Here is a 19,826-nt window from a genome sequence, read left to right on the forward strand (position 1 = left end):
AGCAAGGTTTCAAATCAGCCTGCATATAGTCTTTTTATTTTTTAATATTTATCTATTTATTTGGTTGCAAAAGACCCTGATGCTGGGAGGGATTGGGGGCAGGAGGAGAAGGGGACGACAGAGGATGAGATGGCTGGATGGCATCAATGAGTCAATGGACATGAGTTTGGGTAAACTCTGGGTGTTGGTGATGGACAGGTAGGCCTGGCATGCTGCAATTCATGGGGTCTCAAAGGGTCGGACACGACTGAGCAACTGAACTGAACTGGGTCTTATTTGAGGCATGCAGGATCCTTGATCTTCACTGTGGCATGAGATATCTTTAGTTGCAGCATGTAAACTCTTACTTGGAGCCTGTGGAGTCTAGTTCCCTGACCAAGGATCGAAGCCAGGCCCCCTGCATTTGGAGTGTGGAGTCTTAGCTGCCAGACCACCAGGGAAGCCTCCAGCCTGCATGTATCTTATTCACAGTATTAGCCAGCATGCTGCAGTCTTGTGTACTATGGTGAGCTAAGTTAGAGACCTTATCACTATACAATATTCTGCGGAGAAATTTGGGAGCTTTGAGGTGGCATTTTCAGTACTATATAAATGTACTCAAAATCATATTCAGAAGTATTGCCTTCTAGAGTAATCGTGGTATAGAAAATAAGGCATTTTTTATCTCAATATGTGCATAAAAACGTGTGATTTGGTTTACTTGAATTTTGTATCTAAAGACTGAGTTACTTGCTTAGAATTTACATTTTTGTTTTAAGAAAAACTTTGTAGTAAACTCTAGAGATTAAAATAGTTAATCTGGAGGGAGAGCCTACTGTGAACCATAGAAGAAAAAACTACATCGGGCTGTGCTTATCCAAAAGGCCAGAGCTATCACGCAATTCGACGTATCTGATGCCTGTGATGCGCTTGAGGTGAGTCTCAGAGAAAATGTCGGATCACCCTTTGGCTTGATACTGTCTACAGCATCTCTGGCCATTTGCCTCAAGCTATTCCTCAGCTTTCTGGGGCTGGCTGGGCAGGGCCTCAGGTGGCTGCAGCTCCCAGGCTGGTCGCCTCCGGAATTTTGGACGAATTTCCTAGATCATCTGCTATGATGTAAGAAAAGTTGACAAATACCCCAATAGCACAGGTAAACTACCCCAATAGCACAGGTATGTTAGTAACGTCACCCGTGGTGTTTGGGTACATGTACAGGGTCTAGTACTGAAAGATTAATGGAAAAGTCCTGCCAGGTCAGCATTTCTCAAAGAGGAGCAGTGGTTTGTTTATACTGTTCGTTTACTCCTATTTCCTCAGAATTCCTCTGTCTGCCTGCCTGGGGTGAGTCACTGATTGGAGAGGGCCCATGTCCTTGGGTGAAATGGCATAGAGAAGCTGGGAGTGAATACTGCCCTCTGCCCTCTGAAGTCGGGCTTCAACTGTCCTGTCCTTTCAAGGCTTGCTCTCCCAACCCCCTTGGAAAAAAGGGAAGGGAGCTGGGGTCACCGCAGGCCCCTATGACAGGGCTGATAAACTCTCAGTAGTTACCCAATGCCAATTCTCTTCTGCATTAACCAGATTCATTTGCATTTTTTTTTTTTTTGATTAATGAAAACTGAAAGAACTCCAGGAAATTTAAGGTGTCATACCTTCCCAAAGTTAAATGCCAAGATGCAGAAGTATGCTGTTTTGTTGCTACAGCTGAACATGCTGTGTTTCAGTGAAGGAGTTAATTGAAACATAATGAGTGTGTGAGTGTAATGAAAAATAAGGTAGCCATTTCAACATCAGGAAATAATCATAAAGCTGTTCTTATTTTTCCAGTCTCATGTAGAACCTTCCCCCACCCATTAAAGTGAACTGACTGTATGATTCACATATTAAACAAATACTGAGCTCCACCTGTGTCAGGGACTGTAGAGGGCAGGAGATAAAGCGGGGAGCACACAGGAAAAACCCCTTCCACCCTGGCTGGAAGGTCGGGCAGAGAAGGAAGGGGAGAGGGAGACAGAAAGAGGTAAGTGAATACAGATGGTGTTAAATGTTGATAAGTAATGAAACAGAATGAGGTAAGCTGCGGGGTGGGGGTGGTGAAGGAAGTGGGCGGGTGCTATGGAATTCAGATAGGAACTCTGTCAGCCGACCTTTGAGTCAAAGATCTGAAGGAAGTGAGGGAACAAAGTCTCAGAGAAGAGGGACTCGTCCAGAGAACAGATCGCACAAGGTCCCTGCGAGGGACAGAGGCTGGGTGGTAAGGGAATGGCAGTAAGAGGGCAACGGCCGGAATGAAGCAGGTCAACGGAGGGAAAGTGGAGCAAAATGGGACCAGGAAAGTACTGGGGCCAAATCCACATCTCTGTAGGCCGTTCTAAGGACTTCGGCTTTGACTCTTGGTGAGCCAGGAACCCATTGGAGAGTTACAAGTAGAGAAGTGGCACAGTATGATTTTGTATTTAACACTCTGTTTTTGAGTATAGAGAGTAGGAAGCCAATTAGGAGGCACTGCAATAATCCAGGTGAGAGACTTAAACTGGGGTTGATGGTGTTAGGACCCTGGCAATAGTCCAGAGAATTTCCTGGTGGATTTAAGGTGAGGTGTGATTATAGGAGAAGAATCAGAATGCCTCCAATGTTTTAGGTCTGAGGATCTGGAAGAATAGAGTTGCCATTTATTGAAATGGGAAGAATGCCAGAGGAGTAGATGGGAGTGTGTGAGTGGGGCCTGGGAGGAGGGGAGTGGTTTCAGGAAGAAGGGTGCACTGAAAGTATGAGCAGATTTAGACATGAGGATCGAGGTGTCTGTTATGCATCTGAGATTCAGGGAGATATAAACGTTGGATATAAATGTGTGTATTTATATTTAAATAGTATTTAAAGCCATAGGGCCAAATGGGGAGTAGATAAAAATCAGAACGAGTCTAGTGGCTGAGCCCTGGGGTACTCCAGTATTGAAAGATCAGGAATCCCAGAGGGTGTGTTAATTACACGATACTCTTGGGAGCAATCCTTGATAAACTAGATTTTTTTTTTTTTTTTAAGAAAAAACTAGAGGCTATCATAAGAATTAAAGTATGTTGTAGGAAATACTTGACCCTCCAAAATATCACTTCTCAGGTGGTGCAGTGGTAAAGAATCTGCCTGCCAATGAAAATACACAGATTCTATCCCTGGGTTGGGAAGATCCCCTGGAGAAGGAAATGGTAACCCACTCCAGTATTCTTGCCTGGGAAATCTCATGGACAGAGGAGCCTGGTGGGCTAAGTACAGTCCATGAGGTTGCAAAGAGTTGGACACAACTTATCGACTAAACAGCAATATCACTTACAAAACATCCGAGTCTAGGTACTTGGTGTGAAGTTGGTGGTGCTCCCAAGATTTTGGTAAATAAAAACAAGTAGATTCCACACTTCAATATTGAGTCCCCTCTAAATGACAGACACAGTGTTACAAAGATGAATTTTGCATAGCATATTCTGAAATGTCCATTAGGTGGCAGAAAACTTCACTAAATAGACTACAAACTAGCCCTTTCTCTCACTCCCTCCCTCGTTCTCTCTCACCAACACCATGGGCTTTGAACACTCTGATTGTAAAGATGAATATGTCTATTTCATGCATAACAGTATTTCAAAGAACAGAAACTACAATTTTCTTCAGAAAGCCAACAGATACCATTTGTCACGTCCAACTCTTTGCAACTCCACGGACTGCAGCATGCCAGGCTCCCGTGTCTTTCACGATCTCCCAGTTTGCTCAGATTCGTGTTCATTGAGTTGATGATGCTATCCAACCATCTCATCCTTTGTTGTCCCCTTCTCCTCCTGCCCTCAATCTTTCCCAGCATGAGTCAGCTCTTCACATCAGGTGGCCAAAGTATTGTAGCTTCAGCTTCACCATCTGTTCTTTCAGGGTTGATTTCCTTTAGCATTGACTGATTTGATCTTCTCACTGTCCAAGGGACTCTCAAGAATCTTCTTCAGCACCACAGTTCTAAAGCATCAATATGGTCCAACTCTCACATCCATACATGATTACTGGAAAAACCATAGCTCTGACTATACAGACCTTTGTCAGCAAAATGATATCTCTGCTCTTTAATATGCTGTCTAGGTTTGTCATAGCTTTCCTTCCAAGGAACAATCATCTTTTAATTTCATGGCTGCAATCACCATCTGCAGTGATTTTGGAGCCCAAGAAAATAACGTCTGTCACTACTTCTACTTTTTTGCCTTCTATTTGCAATGAAGTGATGGGACCAGATGCCATCATATCATTTGTTTGTAATATAACAAGGGTGAGCCAGGTAAATTAGGGATGGACAATTTTGTTTGGTTTGGAAATATCTGAGTTGGGAGATGATTTGGAGAGGTAAATTGACTATAATGAGACGGCTGGATCTTAATTTTAAACTTTTGATGTTTAAGGTTTTCTGCCTGGGGAAAGGCAAGAAGGCCTGAGAAAGCGGAAAGCAAAAAAAAAAAAAAAAAAAAACCTCTTGAAAAAAACAAATAAGACGTCTATCTTTGCTTGCCGTTGGTTCTTTCTGCAGTACACCACAAGTCTGCTCAATTTAGAAGTCACATTTCTTCCTGCTTTCCTTAGGGAGCTGGTCACCAATAACTGAGGCCATATCCCCCTCCTAGAGACTGAGGATCTCGAGTATGTCCTGGCCTTGAAATTTTAAAAAAGGGCTCCCAGATAATCCTAAGATGAAGACAAGTTTGGGAGCCACAGGGTTTATTTAATGTGTAAATACATCTGACCTTCCCACAACTCAAATACGTTCCGCCCTGTAAGACGCACACAAGAAAACCTTCCCACGTCAGCACAGTCAAGGCTTTCAAAACCAACCATAACCAGTTAGAGCAATGAAAGAAAAAGCAGAGGAATAACATTGGTGAGTTGTCTTTTGAAAATGTTTTAAATTTCTTCTGATCATATGGAATGCTTTATTTCTCACAGCACTGACAATATTTAGTTTTGCAGTAGTATTAGGCTCAGCATATTTAAACACCAAGTTACAATGTTTTGTTTGTTTGTTTTGCTTTTTGCTGGTCTTTGGCATCAGAAACTAAGTGGTACCAACTCTTCCTTCTCCTTAGCAAGACTCTTTTGTGATACACTGCCACTAAGTCAGTCAGGAAACACCATGTGCATCCCTGAGACTCCTCAGGGGACCCTGGGCTGAGAGGGTCTCACGTCACCTTGGTTTAGATAACAAATTTAACTCTTGACAGTTTTTGCTAACTCTGACAGTGGCATAAATTCAGCATTGTACCAATCTGGTGACTGATTCATACATACATAAACATATATATGTATGTGTGTATTCAATACTATTTTCTTGCCCATAAAATCTTAAAAGAATTCAATCTGCTGTTTTTCATTTTGATAGGTGGCTGATAATTGACTTATATGTATTATGACCACTGACTTATTTGGAATTTTTTCTAATATTTTATTGGAAATTATTTCTGGTGTTTTCATTTTTCATGCTTTTCCTTTGCTCTCTTTCTTCCCTCTTTATTGCCTTCTGTGGGATGTTCATTTCCTTTGATTTTTTCCAACTGGCTGTGAGCTATATATTCTAATTCCATTATTTTTCTAGTTGCCTTTAAATTGTCAACATGCACACTAATCCTCTCCTATTTCAAAACAATACTTAAAGAGGTCAGCCCCTCATATTTTTGTTATTATTGTCTAATACTTAATACTTCTTTGTTCTTACGCTATGCCATACCAAAACAGAGTTTTTAAGAGTCACTATTAAGATTTGTCACTTTGTGTACTCACTTATTGGAGAAGGCAATGGCACCCCACTCCAATACTTTTGCCTGGAAAATCCCATGGACGGAGGAGCCTGGTAGGTTGCAGTCCATGGGGTCGCTAGAGTCAGACACGACTGAGCAACTTCACTTTCACTTTTCACTTTCATGCATTGGAGAAGGAAATGGCGACCCACTCCAGTGTTCTTGCCTGGAGACTCCCAGGGACGGGGGAGCCTGGTGGGCTGCCGTCTATGGAGTCTCACAGAGTCGGACACGACTGAAGCGACTTGGCGATTACTCACTTATTTACATTTGTTTCTCGCATCTCTTGCTTCTGTGCTCACTTGCCTTCTAACTGACATATAATTTTATATTATTCATTCAGTGAAGATGCAGGAATGGTTAACTACGTTTTTATAGGTCATGAAATGCCATTATTTCATTCTCAATAACTGTTTAGCTGGCATGGATGGACCTAGATTATCATATTAAGTAAAGTAAGTCGAACAGAGAAAGACAAGTATCATATGATATCACTTATATGAGGAATCTAAAAATAATGATACAAATGAACTTATTTAAAAACAGAAATAAGCTCACAGGTGTAGAAAGCAAATATATGATTACCAAAGGGGAAAGTGGGGAGGGGGGAGGAGTAAATTAGGAGTTTGAAATTAACAAATACATTTTATTATATATAAAATAAACACAAAGACCTATTGTATAGCACAGGGAACTATATTCAATATCTTGTAATAATCTGTAGTGGAAAAGAGTTTGAAATAATATACATACAAAAAATGGAATCTCTTTGCTGTACACCTGAGACTAATCAATTATTAAGTTGGTGCAAATGTAATTGTGGTTTCAGACTGTGAATTTTAAATCATTATAACTAGGCTCAAACATATCTTTATTAATCAAAATAGGAACCATTACAATCAACACATTTTTGCCCACAAGAAATAAGTTTGTTTATTCCTGTAGTGTAAAAATCCATGCTTCAGGATTCTACAAACTCATGTTATGCATCCTGCCGGTTGTGGAAGCGTTTTCCCTTCAAAAAGTTGTCAAGATGCTTAAAGAAGCGGTAGTTGGCAAAAGGTCAGGTGAATATGGCGAATGAAGCAAAACTTTGAAGCCCAAATTGTTCTACTTTTGAAGTGTTGGTTGTGCCATGTGCAGTCAGGCATTGCCTTGGAAAAAATTGGGCCCTTCCTATTGACCAATGCAGACTGAAACTGTTGCAGTTTTCAGTGCATTTCCTTGATTTGCTGAGCATACTTCGATGTAATGGTTTCGATGAAATTCAGAAGGCTGTAGTGGATCAGCCCAGCAGCAGACTGCCAGTGACCATGACATTTTTGGGGTGCAAATTTGGCTATGGAAGTGCTTTGGAGGTTCTTGGTTCAACCACTGAGCTGGTTGTCACCAGTTGTCATATAAAATCCACTTTTCATCCTACGTCAAAATCTGATCAAGAAATGGTCCGTTGTTGTTGCCTAAAATAAGACAAGATGACATTTCAAAACGATGATTTTTTTGATTTGTGGTCAGCTCATGAGGAACACACTTAGTGAGCTTTTTCACCTTTTCAATTTGCTTCAAATGCTGAACAACCATAAAGTGGCTGACGTTGAGTTCTTCAGCAACTTAAGAGGATCAACTCCAATGATGGCTCTCAATTAGTTTTTATCAACTTCTAATGGCTGGTCACTGCACTCCTCATCTCCAAGGCTCTCATCTCTTTTGCAAAACTTCTTGAACCACCCCTGCACTGTAATTCAGTAGCAGTTCCTAGGCCAAATGCATTGCTGATGTTGTGAGTTGTCGCTGCTGCTGTACGACCCATTTTGAACTCGAAAAAGGAAATCGCTCAAATTTGCTTTTTGTCTAACCATTTCCATAGTCTAAGATACATATAAAATAAGCAGCAAGTAATAAGTCATTGGCAAAAAAAAAAAAAAAAAGGCGAGAAATGCACATTCAGTTCAGTTCAATTCAGTCACTCAGTTGTGTCCTACTCTTTGCAACCCCATGGACTGCATCAAGCCAGGCTTCTCTGTCCGTCACCAACTCCCTGAGCTTACTCAAACTCATGTTCATCGAGTAGGTGATGCCATCCAACCATCTCATCCTCTGTCGTCCTCTTTTCCTCCCGCCTTCAATCTTTCCCAGCATCAGGGTCTTTTTAAATGAGTCAGTTCTTCTCATCAGGTGGCCAAAGTATGGCAGTTTCATCTTGAGCATCAGTCCTTCCAATGAACATTCAGGACTGATTTCCTTTAGGATGGACGGGTTGGATCAACTTGTACTCCAAGGGACTCTCAAGAGTCTTCTCCAACACCACAGTTCAAAAACATAAGTCCTCAGTGCTCAACTTTCTTTATAGTCCAATTCTCACATCCATCCATGACTACAGGAAAAACCGTAGCTTTGACTATACAGACCTTTGTCGGCAAAGTAATGTCTCTGTTCTTTAATATGCTGTCTAGGTTTGTCATGGATTTTCTTCCAAGGAGCAAGCATCTTTTAATTTCATGACTACGGTCACCATTTGCCGTGATTTTGGAGACCCTCAAAATAAAATCTGTCACTGTTTTCATTGTTTCCCCATCTATTTGCCATGAAGTGATGGGACTGGATACATGATGTTAGTTTTCTGAATGTTGAGTTTTAAGCCAACTTTTTCAGTCTCCTCTATAACATAGCCACATTTATTTAAGAATGTATTCCAGTATCAAAGGCAAGTGTCAACAATGCAAAACCAAAATTACTTTGCCCCAACCTAATAAAAATAATAATTTTTAGCTAGATATTGAATTCTTTTCTAAAAATGTTTTCAATTTTTTATCCAAGTATAGTTGGTTATAAATGTACACCAGAAAATATGTGTGTGTATATTATGTACATAATTTTTCAGATTCTTTTCCCTTCCAGATTATTACAAAATATTGAATATAGTTCCTTGTGCTATACAGTCAGACCTTGTTGTTTATGGATATTGAGTTCTTCATGGCAATCATCAATTATCTTCTGATCTCAATTGATGCTAATCTGCCCATCTATTATAAAATTTAAGATTTTCCATACTTTCTATTATTTATTTATTTTTAACATTTTATTAATTATTTTTGACTGCACAGCATCTTCATTGCTGCATGAGAGCTTTCTCTAGTTGCAGTGCTCGGGCTTCTCATTTCAGGTGACTTCTTTTTTGTTGCAGAGCACAGGCTCTGGAGCGTGGGCTCAGTAGTTGTGGCTCATAGGCTTAGCTGCCCCATGGCATGTGGAGGCTTCCCAGAGCAGGGGTCAAATCCATGCCTCCTGCATTGGCAGGCCGGTTCTTAACCACTGGACCACCAGGGAAGTCCAAGATTTTCCATAATTTCTATGATCAGGTTTGATTTTCTTTTATTCACCTTAGTATTCTCATGTTACTAATATTTGAAGATTTGTGTCTTTCTTCAAATATGAAAAATTCATAGCCCCATTATTTCTATTCACTTCTTTCAGAACTTCCATTAAATGTATACTGAATTTTCTCATCTATTCCTTAGCTCATAACTTTGCTTTCATCTTAACAGACTATGTATATATATTTTAATATATGTTTCATGGTAGTGAAGTTGCTCAGTCATGTCCAACTCTTTGCTTCCCCATGGACTGTAGCCTACCAGGCTCCTCTGTCCATGGGATTTTCCAGGCAAGAGTACTGGAGTGGGTTGCCATTTCTTTCTCCAGGGGATCTTCCCAACCCAGGGATCTAACCCGGGTCTCCCACATTGTAGGCAGACGCTTTTACTGTCTGAGCTACCAGGGAAGTACATATTTCATGGTAACAGAATATATATGTATATGTATATGTATGTGTGTATATATACACACATACATATGTGTTTTATGAGAGATTTCCTCCAATTTCTTTACTATGTTCAATCTACATCCAACCTATCCTATGGTCCTATATATTTCATTTCTGGAATTTCTGTTTGGTTATTTTTCAAATCAACCTGCTCCTTTTGGATTTTATAATGTTTTGCTTCCTTTACCTTTTGGAATATATTAAACATATTCATTTCTAAAGATTTTTTAATGTGGACCATTTTTTTAAAAAGTCCTCATTGAATTTGTTCAATACTGCTTCTGTTTTATGTTTTGGTTTTTTGGCCCCGAGGCATGGGCAATCTTAGCTCCCCAACCAGAGATCAAACTCATACCCCTCGCATTGGAAGGTGAAGCCTTGATCACTGAATCTCCATCACTTTTAAAGCTTTTTAAAAGATTTTAAAACTCATCCTTCATTTTTAAAACTTCATGTTTATCGTTCCTCATTCTTGGATGAGGGCTCTCCCAAATGTTTCCATTTCATTTGCTGAACCCTCCTCCTGATGGTTGGTTTGGTCATATGATTTCCAAGTATTTGCAGTTAGTGCCTGCTTAGGGTGTTTTTTGCAGTGGAGGTCCAGCGTTCCCAGTCTGGTTGAACTCTCTCTCCAGCGTTATTTGCATTTGCATTTGCATTTGCATCTGAGAGTTCTGTGGACTGCGATGACTTCAGGTCACTCAGCTTCATTTCAGGACCAGATGAGGACTATGAACTCGGGCCACAAGCCAGTATGTGGTCCTGGCCCGGGGCTCACGTGGCCCATAGTGTTTTTCATGTGACTATTTCTACCCATGTTGCCTTGAGAGATGATAAATTATTTTGCCACTTTTATAGACCAGCAGATAGTTTTTCTCCTCCATATTTTATAATAAGATGGTACTTTATTATCTTAGTTTTATGCAGGTTGCTTCATTTCATCCCCTTACACTCATGGGATTTGTGATTTAAGACTCTGTCCTCTCCACACCAGTATTAAAGCCCTAGCCTCAAGGCCTATATCTAATTCTGAAATTCCAGGAACCATCTCAGTTTCAGCTCATGATATGATTTTGAGTTTCCTCTCTTTTCCTAACACCTAACCTGGCTTTCTATTTTTCTTCCTTTTCTCCTCTTTTCCTCCTCCTTCCTTCCCACCTCCCTTAGTCCTTCCCTTCCTCTCTCCCTGACTCTCTCTCTTTATTACTTCCTTAAGGGCAGCCTGATTTAATGTTTTGTTTGTTTAATTTTATCCAGCATTTCTGTATGTTTCGAACAGGAAGGAAAATTCTTCCACATCAGCTCAGCCTCCCATGTTTGCTGATATAATATATGAAATATTAAGAAAATAGTGTTAGGTGTTTTGCTCTCAAAAAAAAAAATAAAGAAAATAGTGTACTTACTAAATTAGAGCAGTGTCTGATATATACACACTATTAAGTGATAAGTACTTCACAACAGCTGCTGCTGTTGCTGCTGCTGCTAAGTCGCTTCAGTCATGTCCGACTCTGTGCGACCCCGTAGATGGCAGCCCACCAGGCCCCGCCGTCCCTGGGATTCTCCAGGCAAGAACACTGGAGTGGGTTGCCATTTCCTCCTCCAATGCATGAAAGTGAAAAGTGAAAGTGAAGTCACTCAGTCGTGTCCAACTCTTATCGACCCCATGGACTGCAGCCTACCAGGTTCCTCCGTCCATGGGATTTTCCAGGCAAGAGTACTGGAGTGGGGTGCCATTGCCTTCTCCAACCGTCACTACAATCATGCTATCTATGAGAACAGTCCCCTCACCCTCGTAAGTTCCCTTGGCCCCTTTGTAGTCAGTCTTCTCCATCCTCTCAGTCCTAGCAAACACTGATCTGTGTTCTACTACTAATATTTCAAATAAACAGAATCATACAGAATCTGGCATCTTTTACTTTGCATGATGCTGTTGAGATTGCTTCAGAGTATTGCAAATATTTGTTGTCCAGTAACATTTAATCACTGAGCAGTATTGCATTGCATAGACATACCACATTTTGTTCATCTTTTTACCAGCTGATGGACATATGGATTGTTTTCAGTTTGGGGCTCTTATAAATAAAGTTGATAAGAATGTTCACATATACATCTTTATACTGACATATGTTTTTGTTTCTCTTGGGTAAATATCTAGATGTGGAATTACAAGATTATATGGTTAAGTATATGTTTTTAAGAAACTTCCAAATTGTTTTCTAGGCTTCCTTGATGGCTTAGCAGGTAAAGAATCCACTTGCAGTGCAGGAGACACAGGAGATTGGGTTCAGTCCCTGGGTTGGGAAGATCCCATGGAGGAGGAAAATGGCACACCAACTCCAGTAGGGTCACAGAATTGGACACACTTGACCCACACATATACAAACTGTTTCCCAAAGTGGCCATACCATTGCAGTCCCACTGCTGCTGCTGCTAAGCCACTTCAGTCATGTCTGACTCTGTGCGACCCCATAGATGGCAGCCCACCAGGCTCCTCCGACCCTGGGATTCTCCAGGCAAGAACACTGGAGTGGGTTGCCATTTCCCTCTCCAGTGCAGGAAAGTGAAAAGTAAAAGTGAAGTTGCTCAGTCATATCCGACTCTAGCAACCCCATGGACTGCAGCCTACCAGGCTCCTCCATCCATGGGATTTTCCAGGCAAGAGTACTGGAGTGGGGTGCCATTGCAGTCCCACTAGCAAGCAACATATGACAGTTCTAGTTGCTTCATTTACTCCTCATCTCTTGGCATTGTTAGTCTTTAATTTTTGCCTTCCAGTGACTATGTTATGATATGACATATGGTTTCCACTTGTATTTCTCTAATGACTGACATTGAGCACTTCTCCTAAATTTATTTGCCACCTATAAATCTTTGGTAAAGTGTCTATTCAAATTCTTTGCCCCTATTTAAATCGAGTTGTTTATATTTTATAAATTGCAGTGGTTTTTTAAAAATATGTTCTCAAAATAAGTTCCTTATCAGATATATACTTGGCAAATATTTTCAGCTGTTTTGTGTAAAGATTGTACTCTTCACCACTACTTGTATTGCTTCTCAGTATTCATTGAAATGACTGAGGAATTTCCGCAGGTTGATGGACACTCCCCACTAGCAGCTGTGGATTTTGCAATTAATAAGGTGTAAAGGAACCCTGCTGACATATTTGTTTGAAGACCTAAAGTTCACATTTTCACTGCTAATTAAACCTTTTCCATTTTGGTACAGAGCTAGACAGTCCTGTATTAGATTTGAAGAACTGATGAGATCATGGTTGTGATTACCTGTGAACTCTTTGTCTTCACAGTCCATCAAGAATAACTAAATAATCAGCAAGGACTTCCCTGGTGGTTAAGACTCTGCCTGTGCACTGCAGAGGGTGAGGGTTTGATCCCTGGTTGGAGAACTAAGATACCACACACTGCACAAAATGGCCAAAAAGGAAAAAGAAAATGACTAGACATGTCTCTGCTATATAACACTCTCCTGGACAACTTGTTCTAAAGTGTCCTGATTTTCACTTACTAGTTATTTCCTTATGGAAAAAGACAATTTCCAGCAGTTAGAACTAGAGGAGAGTGGACCTTCCAAAAGGACAACTCCCAGAAGAATTATCCATTTTGCTGATGGAGACATCATGGAAGAATATAGCACAGAGGAGGAGGAAGAGGAAGAAAATGAACAGACAACAAATTCAACACTTGATCCTGTAAGTTAGATTATCATTATTAGTGAACATGGGGGCTGAGTGAATGAGAGATAAAACCAACAAGTTTTGTCAAAAATAGTTTTAAGCTAACTCCTTGTTCTGGTTTGCTTTCTGGAGCTGTGTACAATCAGCTTATAATTTTGATCATCTTCGTTTTCTCATCTATAAAAGAGAAAATGGAACCTATTACAAAGCATGTTGAAGCCTCTATACTGCAGATTCTGCAGTCATCACTTCTGTTATTAATTACTCTAACCTGGTTTCCCTTTCTTGTTCTTTTTTAGTCTAAACTTGCCTGGGGGCCCTACCTATGGTTTTGTGCAGGGCAAATAGCAAGAACCTCATTTTCTAGTAAGTACTGCTATGGTGGGTTTGTTTGTTTGTTTTTTCTGTCATAAATACAGGCTTATAGACCCTCAGAGTTAGACGAGACTTGAAGTGGTTTAATCCACTCCACAGCATTCTGAAGATCTGTTCACTTCCAGATCTACACTGGAACATTCCTGAAGGCATAGAGCCTCACATCTTCAGGGAGACCTTGCCATCTTTTCCCAGCTCTTGTTAGTAAACTCTATCTTCCTTTAAACCTTCTTTTAGAGTTTTCCCCCTTGATCCTAATTGTCTCTTTTAAAGGCCAGACAAAACCGATCTAGATTCCTCTTTCATAGGACAGAGTTTCAAACATTTGAAGACAATAGTCAGTCCTCACTGAGTGGACTCTTCACATGAATAAACTTCCAAGTTCTTTCTTGATTTTAACTATTGTTATCTGACACAGTTCCCAGTTCCCTTGTCATAATCATTCTACTATTAGTAAGACTTTTATTGACCTCTCTCAAGGAGATAATGAATGGCCTAAGTGGCTATTTATAAGAGAAAATGAAAGTGAAGTCACTCAGCTGTGTCCAACTCTTTTCGACCCCATGGACTGTACCCTGCCAAGCTCCTCCATCCATGGGATTCTCCAGGCAAGAATAATGGAGTGGGTTGCCATTTCCTTCTCTAGGGGATCTTCCTGACCCAGGGATTGAACCCAGGTCTCCTGCACTGCAGGCAGACCCTTTACCCTCTGAGCCACCGGGGCTCCTGTATTTATTTATTTATAAAAAATGAATAGTAAATCTTGTTTTGTTTGACTTTCACCAGTTAAAAAAAACACAATTGGCAACATCTAATTACTCACTTCGTTCTAATTCATATATACTTATGTATATGATGGGCTTCCCTGGTGGCTCAGTGGGTAAAGAATCTGCCTGCAATGTGAGGCAGGTTAGATCCCTGGGTCAGGAAGATCCCCTGGAGAAAGAAATGGCAACCCACTCCAGTGTTCTCGCCTGAAATACCCCATGGACAGAGGAGCTTGGCAGAGTACAGTCCACAGGGTTGCAAAGAGTTGGACACAACTGAGCAACTAACCAAACATGTGTATATGATGGAGGGAAAACAACTTTTAAAATCTGAGAAAATAGAAAGCATAGCTCTTAGGAATTGATTGCCGTTCATTCATTAAATAAACATTTACTGAATACTCATATGCTCAGCACTGTGCAGGTCCCTGGGACTCAAAGACAAATGACAGTCTTTGCTTTCAAGGACCTTAATATTCGATGAATAATACTGGCCAGTAAACATGCTTATAATGATGCTTTGTTGTTACACTTCCCAGGGTAGGAGGTATATATGGACTATAGACTGGAGTACTCAGGAATGGTGACCTCTGGAGGAGACACCTTAAGAGAGTTCTGAAAGTATGTCTGGCCAATGCCAGCTTGGGGAACATGAAAGTGACCAGGGTGACCTTAAATTACATTAAGGGTGATTTAGTCAGATGGTATGAGCCCTAAGTACTTTTAGATCAAGGTAGAGGGTTAGTGGAGAAGGCAATGGCACCCCACTCCAGTACCCATGGACAGAGGAGCCTGGTGGGCTGCAGTCCATGGGGTCGCTAAGAGTCAGACACGACTGAGCAACTTCATTTTCACTTTTCACTTTCATGCATTGGTGAAGGAAATGGCCACCCACTCCAGTGTTCTTGCCTGGAGAATCCCAGGGACGGGGGAGCCTGGTGGGCTGCTGTCTATGGGGTCGCACAGAGTCGGACATGACTGAAGCGACTTAGCAGCAGCAGCAACAGAGGGTTAGTAATTTGAAAATTACTTTAGCGATCCTTGTGTGTGCCTGCTAAGTTGCTTTAGTCAGTGAGGGATGGAAACTTAAAAGATCAGGTCATGTTAAAAAAAGGAAAACTCAGCACAACAATATGAAAGTGTGAAGGAGAATGGGGACTACAGTGATTTCCACGTTGGGCTTTGATTTCAGATGACGGGGATAGGACACACGGGGAATCTTTCCACCTCTGGGTTCCATATAGAACTGTAATCTTAAAGAGCTTCTGCCTGGGGGTTCCAGACTATAGTGGAGGCATAAATATGTTAACAGTCAATATCCTGATCTCTACACAGAGACTTTGGTGAGAACTGGAATCCAGATGACACTGGTAACTAATTTCTTCAATTTAAAATTCTAGTAGATCATAAACAGGAAAACGTCCTGAGATGCTAATATTTTAGAAACTTCTCTTATGCACATGTACTGGGCACTGTGGCAAACAAAGAGATTAAAAAGCTAGAGTATTTCTGAAAGGATAAAGCACATTAAAAAAAAATAGAAGGCGTCATTTTGATGTCTGTATGAGCGGTATCTTTAGAAGTGGAACAAAGCATGGGAATCACAAAGTCCTCTAATGGGAGGAGGTGCATCAGAAGTCCTACATGTTTTGATGTGGCTCATTTCTAAAGTCTTTATTGAATTTGTTACATTATTGCTTCTGTTCTATGTTTTGGGGTTTTGGCCACAAGACCTGTGGGATCTTAGCTCCCCCACCGGGAATCAAACCTGCACCCCCTGAATCGGAAAGAGAAGTCTTAACCACTGGACTGCCAAGGAAGTCCTCTAGTCCTGTACTTTTAAGAGAGAACATCTCTAGGAAAGACCTTCTGGAAACCACTCATTATTCATGCTAACCCTTTATTCCTGACTCTAACAATCCCTGAGGCTGCAAGCCACCTTACTACTGAAGTGAAGGCAGATAAAGAAAGCTTTACTTAAATTGCTGCTTAGGGAGGAGTTTTTTTTGATGCATGGAAGAATTTCTGACATGGGTCTTGGTAATACTGGATTTAATTTTTGGTATCATTTGCAATGTACTCACAGCTGATGATCAGATGACACACGTGTAAATGGACAACATCTATTCTGATTGCTCAGGACCTGTACTTGTTATTAAGTATTTTGAAGATCTCTTGATATATTCACCTGAAAAACATAGTTTAGAAGCCACCCTATATGAAGATACAAGATTTAACAAATTCCCTTTGATTCCCAAAATTTGTGAGAGTCTACAGGAATTAAAATATCTTGTCAGCCTTGAAGGTAAGTGTAATAATAGACAATCTGTGGGCTAGTTGAAACTCTTGGCATGTCCACAGACTCTAAGCTTTCATTCTTAATTCAGCTTACCAAAGTGCTTCTTCTTTCTTCTAGCCTGTGAATTTCTTGGTGAAAGATTTGCTGTCTTCTTTGGTCTTCATCAGCCCAAGTACCAGTATATGTTAAATGAGTACTGTAGAACACAAAGTAAGGTATGTCACATTCTGATGGGGACAGCAAGAGCCCTGAGATGGGAATGTTGGGTGTTTCTGGTCTGGGTCTATGCTGCTGCTGCTAAGTCGCTTCAGTCGTGTCCGACTCTGTGCGACCCCATAGACAGCAGCCCACCAGACTCCCCTGTCCCTGGGATTCTCCAGGCAAGAACACTGGAGTGGGTGGCCATTTCCTTCTCCAATGCATGAAAGTAAAAAGTGAAAGTGAAGTCGCTCAGTCGTGTCTGACTCTTAGCGACCCCATGGATTGCAGCCTACCAGGCTCCTCTGTCCATGGGACTTTACAGGCAAGAGTACTGGAGTAGGGTGCCATTGCCTTCTCTGGATCTGGGCCTATAGAGAGGAGCATTTCCCACATGGTATTTCACGTACTGCAGTTTCACTGAGCCCCCATGATCACTGACTTATTTTTCTAAGGTGCCTTACCCCATGAAGTTTATTCATATTTGCCTCTGGTGTGAAGTTAGAACATCACGAGATAGGTTGTAGAAGGTGGTGTGAAACCTGAGATTGCTTATAGGAGAAGCTTCTTAGAAGGGTGTCTCTATAAGATGTAGAGGTCAGAGGTATTGGGTTTACAGGTAAACATTTCCTTATTTCTCTTTATATTAGCAATGTGACAAGGGAAGTGAAGAGAATGGATCAAAGGCCCAACCAGCCAGTGTTCCTAATGAGAAATGTCACCTGGAGGCCAGGGGCCGTGAGTATGGAACAAGGCTACAAGATGTTGCGGAGGGCATTTCTCAGTGGAGCGCCTCATCCAGGGAGGGCCCGATGGCAGATTCCAGCTCCTGATGGGCAGCCAGGCTATGGTTCCCCTGGATTTCTGTTCCCTGGTCATTGATTACCATGGCAACAGCACCACAGGTGGTGCTTCTGAGCCAGATCTGATCTTAATCTCTTTGTGATTTATTCTCCACTAGCCAGGAATTGCAAGCCATCATAAGAACAATTGTGGTTTCTTTCTCAATATACATTTTTATTTATAAGCCCTGAAACCCAACTCCACCCCAGTGGTGCAAGTCCTGTCCATCAGTTGTGGGCTGTTAGTATTGATATTTGCATAGTAGTGTAAGTGCCTTATGGAAGAGGGCATGGCAACCCACTCCAGTATCCTTGCCTGGAGAATCCCATGGACAGAGGAGACTGGTGGGCTACAGTCCATAGGGTTGCAAAGAGTTAGACATGACTGAAGTGACTAAGGACAGCATAGCACAGCACATAAATGCCTTAGGGAACTTGGACATGGGAGTTTTAGGCCAAAACTCTTTGTCAGGTGGCAAGGATGTAGAAAAGAACCCTCGGTTCCTAAAAAGAAACTTTGGGCATCATAAAGTCTAAATAAAACTTTCTTTTGGGGTTTCACATAAGGGATGTCCTTCCCTACAGCTGTGCTGGTTTACTTGAGGCTTGCTTTCCCCAATAAGCAAACATTGCTAATAACTCTGTTATGACATAGCAATCTTTGAGAGTTGGGTGCATTTTTCCCCAAACACATAAAAAATAAATGGCAATCTAAGTCCTACAGAAAGTATTTGGAAAAAGTAAATGACTCTCTCGTTAACTTGTCAACAAATTTTGGAAAACTGTAAAGATCAGACATGGAAATCATAAGTGCGTAACACAGGTTGTACTGGCCAAAGGTAGCTATGATATACAAAACTATAGGTTTTGCAATAATAAGACCTGGGTTCAAGTTTCAATTCTGCTTCTTACTAGTTGTATAATTTTAGATGTCTTAATTTCTGAGCCTCTACTTCTTTCTTTGTAAAATGGGGGTTTTATTTGTTTCTCAAGAGTTATTGTTAAACACACTGAAATAATAAATATGAAAACTCTTTTTAAAACTGTGAATATTAGTTGCTAATGCCTAATTAATGACTTATAGGCTTTCCAGGTGGTTCAGTGGTAAGGAATCTGCCTGCCAATGCAAGAGATGCAGGAAATGTGGGTTTAATCTCTGGGCTGGAAAGGCCCCCTGGAGGAGGAAACGGTAATCTACGCCAGTATTCTTGCCTGAAAAGTCCCATGCAAAGAGGAGCCTGGCAGACTACAGTCCATGAGGTTGCAAAGAGTCAGACATAACTAATGGGACTGAGCCGATAGACTGTTATATTGAAGGTCCCCAAAGAACAATGCCTTCTGGAATTCATGTCCTCATATAGCCTCACCTACATTGACTATGGCCTTGGCTATGTTACTTGCTTGGGTAAACAGAGAGTAGCAAATATGACGCAACTGGATGCTTGATAAGCACTTGCACCTGGATGCTTGTCCTCTTAGAAAGCTTCATGTTGTAAAGAAGGTTGGGCTAGATTTCTGAATGATATGAGGCCACATGGAGAGGCCACAACAACCCCCTACTCCCATCACTCTGAGTGGGTGACAGTCCACATTTGAACTTGCTGCTTGATTAGCCCTGGGCTTCTCCGGCAACGAGGGCTCCTTGGTGACTCAGTTGGAGGCTATCCTAGCCAGCCTGCCTGCTCCCCACCCCTAAGGCTGTCAGGTAAGCCTGACCTCTGTTCCGCACTGGGTAGGTTAGGCTTTGCTATTAGGCATACGACTTGTCTCCAAGAGCCCATGTCCCAGCCTCTCCATACCATTTTCCTGTTCCAGTTTCCTGGAATGTCTATGGATAGTAAACATTGTTTCAGGAGGCTTTGGGAAACTGGGGCCCTTCAGACCTCTGACGTCGCCGCCTGGCCTAATCACCTGGACATACATCTCCTTGAAGGGGGCCCACTTGAAATGCATCTGAGATGGGCCGCAAAGGTAACAACAATAATTTCCTAATTTTGTCTTGCTGCCACTGGGGCCCCAGGTCTCTCTAGGAACTTGGG

At 41.4% G+C, this 19,826-nt stretch overlaps 1 protein-coding gene across 4 annotated transcripts; it reads left to right on the forward strand.

The window, feature by feature from the left end:
• The first annotated feature begins 80 nt into the window (after positions 1-80).
• Positions 81-18,837, forward strand: FAM177B (family with sequence similarity 177 member B). 4 transcript variants are annotated; one of them, XM_070768004.1, is made up of 5 exons: positions 81-1,999; positions 13,141-13,321; positions 13,606-13,672; positions 16,865-16,962; positions 17,596-18,837. In XM_070768004.1, exons 2-5 carry the CDS (start codon positions 13,151-13,153, stop codon positions 17,776-17,778), a joined length of 519 nt encoding a protein of 172 aa, XP_070624105.1. In that variant the 5' UTR covers positions 81-1,999; positions 13,141-13,150; the 3' UTR covers positions 17,779-18,837. The 4 variants fall into 4 exon arrangements, with proteins under 4 accessions (XP_070624105.1, XP_070624102.1, XP_070624104.1 ...); XM_070768001.1 differs by lacking the exon at positions 81-1,999 and adding an exon at positions 4,257-4,879 and having other exon boundaries at positions 12,920-13,321; XM_070768003.1 differs by lacking the exon at positions 81-1,999 and adding an exon at positions 4,258-4,879.
• The last annotated feature ends 989 nt before the right edge of the window (positions 18,838-19,826 follow it).

The sequence above is a fragment of the Bos indicus genome, chromosome 16, assembly GCF_029378745.1.
Source record: "Bos indicus isolate NIAB-ARS_2022 breed Sahiwal x Tharparkar chromosome 16, NIAB-ARS_B.indTharparkar_mat_pri_1.0, whole genome shotgun sequence".
NCBI classification, from domain to species: domain Eukaryota; kingdom Metazoa; phylum Chordata; class Mammalia; order Artiodactyla; family Bovidae; genus Bos; species Bos indicus.